The 3,057-nt window shown below is 35.1% G+C and overlaps 1 protein-coding gene across 3 annotated transcripts in view; it reads right to left on the bottom strand.

Moving 5' to 3' along the window:
* Positions 1 to 400: 400 nt before the first annotated feature.
* The window catches only part of LOC111085521, a 15,923-nt gene continuing 13,266 nt past the window's right edge, over positions 401 to 3,057 (bottom strand). For all 3 annotated transcript variants that reach the window (XM_022384481.1, XM_022384480.1, XM_022384482.1), the window contains one exon: positions 401 to 2,202. In XM_022384481.1, the coding sequence (XP_022240189.1) occupies positions 961 to 2,202 (1,242 nt within the window). In that variant the 3' untranslated portion in view covers positions 401 to 960. The remainder of the gene's footprint in view (positions 2,203 to 3,057) is intronic.

Below are 3,057 nucleotides of genomic sequence, written 5' to 3'. Positions count from 1 at the left end.
ATAGTGAGCCATTTCGGACTGAAAAATTAGTTCAAGTTGAGGAAATTATGAACCTATCGAAATTTAGGGGGGGGGGCAAAGTGGGTGCTACCTCCTTTGTAAAAGATAAAAGGGGATCCTAGACCGCTTCCCCCACATGTTCCGACACCTATGAGTAAGCTTGATTAAACAATTTTTGTTAATCTGTTAAAAGCATGCTCTAGTTTATTAACAATGTTTTCATGTGGAATATGAATACATTTTCAATAAATGATTCCCAATTTAAAAAAAAAGAAAAAAACATTATTTTATTAAAAAAAACGTTTCACATGTGTCTAAAATAAGCTATAAAGAGAACGACATACTCTAGATAAAAAAATCTAAAATTAATATTTCCATTTTTGAAGATAATGTTAATAATTCTATTTTACTTTATCCATATTTATAAACTTTTTCGTGTGAGATAAAGATGCTACTTTAGGATCTTTATTTCTAAACAACGGAAAGAGACAACACAAACCAGCCAACATTCAGTTGTGTTTTACCTTAAGCAGTGTTGTGGCCGCAAATATGCTATTATATTGTCGAAAGTCTCGAATAAAATTTAAATTAAGTAAATTCATCAGGCTTCTCTCATTTACAGGCCTATCTTTAAGCATTGTCATTAATCTTTTTTTGCACAGGTACGTAAAAGTTTAATCTGATTCACTGATTGGGTATGAAAGTCGCGTAATTTTATTGTCGTCGTCACGCAATACGCACTTGATGCTTTCAAATAATTTACAAGTGTCACTTCTTGGGTCACCTGGTGGGACAACAGTAAGTTTACTGACTTACAACGCTAAAATATAGGGTTCGTTTCTTCTCGGCAGACACAACATATAACCCAAGGTAGCTTTGCTTTTCAAGTTTCTCGAATACAAGCTATTTCCAACAAAGTAACATGATTGTAAATTTAATCTACTTTGAGGTCAAGTTTGATCATACTTTAATTTCTTTTAGCGTAAACCCTGATTTTGAGGACTGAGAAACTCTACTCTGTTCCTCCTCTTCTTTAATTGGGCTTTGTTCACTGGTATCCAAAGATGCTAAATTTCCACGCTTGTAGTGCTCTAGGGTGTTTCTAATAGGAGGAAGATGAAATCCGTCTTTCAGTCCAGGAGGGAGAGGAGATAGAATGTTAACATTCACAGACAATTTTCCTTGTGATGAAGAGCTCGAGGCCGCTTCTCCCACTAGACTAGACAACGTGCTATCTTTCGGTAGGATTTCGTGAAGTTTGTCGGAACTGTTGAATAGTTTTTCTTTCACAGCTTCTAGGTTGTCTGTGAGTTTTCCTCGAGATTCAGATAGACTTCGGCTGCCTGTGTCCAGTCGGTATTTTTCAGTGAACCTTTTGTGTGTAGCAAGATCCCAGTCCCAAGCATCACTGGTCGTGCTGGTGATGGATCCGTTAAGTTGGGTAACAGATTGGAAGGCTAACAAAGGGAGTATGGAGCATTTTTCAGACGATAGTTCAGATGACATGTTTGTAGGTTCAGTTATCAATTCAGCTTGTGTCATTGGGTCTTGGAGATTTGGGTCACTTTTAATTACACCCTGAATTCCATCTACAAGTGATGTTGCAGTATTTTTCTCTTTTTCTATTTCGGATTGTATTTTAGAAATCGGAGGAAAGTCTTTTCTAAGCTCGAATAGGGAGAAAGTACTTCCAGATCCCAAAGACCCAGTGGAAGATGTTGTATTTATGTGTGGCAGTTGGGAGACATCGCTGGGTGAGTTTATTCCAGAAATATTCTCATTTTCTTTCTTGGTCATGTCATCAGTGATTGAGGAAGAAAAATCAGTTTTATTTTCTGGAATCATATCGTGTATTTTTCCTTCTTCTAATGACGAAAAATACATTTTGAAACCTTTGTGTTTCCTCTTCGTTGGTGTGGGTGCCCTTTCGAGTTCTTTTGGATCTGGAAATTCACCAACCAAACTATTTGGAAACTGCTGTGCCTCTCTTGTAAGTAGTCTTACACACCCGTCATGTTTATTCTTAGAAGCCAACTGTAAGGCTGTCAGTCCCTGGATGTTCTTCTGGCCTAAGTGTAAGGCCTTCCGTTGATGTTTAAAGATATTGGTGAAGATGGAGATGATGCTTCCATGGCCACGCATGGCAGCATACATCAAAGCTGTATTTCCGTCCATATCTAAGATCCCAGGTTCTGTCTTGTTCTGTGAACAAAAGAAAAATAGTAATATATATATACATATATATACTGTTAATGAATAAACTTCAAAGGTATTTTTAATGCTTATTTATGTGGTTCAGTGTAAATGCGTGTGAAGCAAAATGAAAATAAATACAAAAAATCACTTTAAAACAAGTAACAAGAACGTAGATTTGAACTGCTTTGAACCAGATGGGTATTTCCTTTAAACATCTTAAGAATAATTCTTTTACTTACACGATAAAAATATATATGATAAAAAATGAAAATTAATGAATTTGGGTTGTTTTACACTTGTATTTGTATAGAGAAGTTAAATTCGACATTTCTTAGTAACTGGTTTTCAGCACATCAAGCAACTAAACATTAGATTGAGTTTGGGTGTTGTTCAAAGGTAAATCTAAATGTGTCAGTTTGCCATTAGCTGAATAATAATGCAAAGTTATTGGTGCGAGTGAATGAATATTGCTTTCCATACATTCTTCGGCATAAATATAGAAATTAAATTTGTATCTTTCCAAAGTTTTTGTTTTCCTCTTGAAAGTTTTTAATAGCTATATTATAATATCTTTGTTATGCTTTATAATAGTATAAACTTCCAGTGAAAAAAAGAAAGAAGGAAAATTGATTTGAAACACAAGAAATTGATTAATTATGGGTAAACCTCTAATCAACAAAAATGGCTGAACTTCTCCAACAATCGCTGATCCTCAAACAATGGTATATAATTTACATTATTTTTTCTTAGGGACATTCTAGTAGAAGGAAGGATAAGACAGTAAACAGAGATTGGTGAACAGCAATTTGGATTTATGCCTGGGAGAGGGACAATGGATGCTATCTTTGTTGTCAGGCAGAT

The sequence above is a fragment of the Limulus polyphemus genome, unplaced genomic scaffold (assembly GCF_000517525.1).
Source record: "Limulus polyphemus unplaced genomic scaffold, Limulus_polyphemus-2.1.2 Scaffold441, whole genome shotgun sequence".
In the NCBI taxonomy this organism is placed as follows: domain Eukaryota; kingdom Metazoa; phylum Arthropoda; class Merostomata; order Xiphosura; family Limulidae; genus Limulus; species Limulus polyphemus.
The sequence above is the reverse complement of the archived record's forward strand: the minus strand, read 5'-3'. Positions and strand labels throughout refer to the sequence as shown.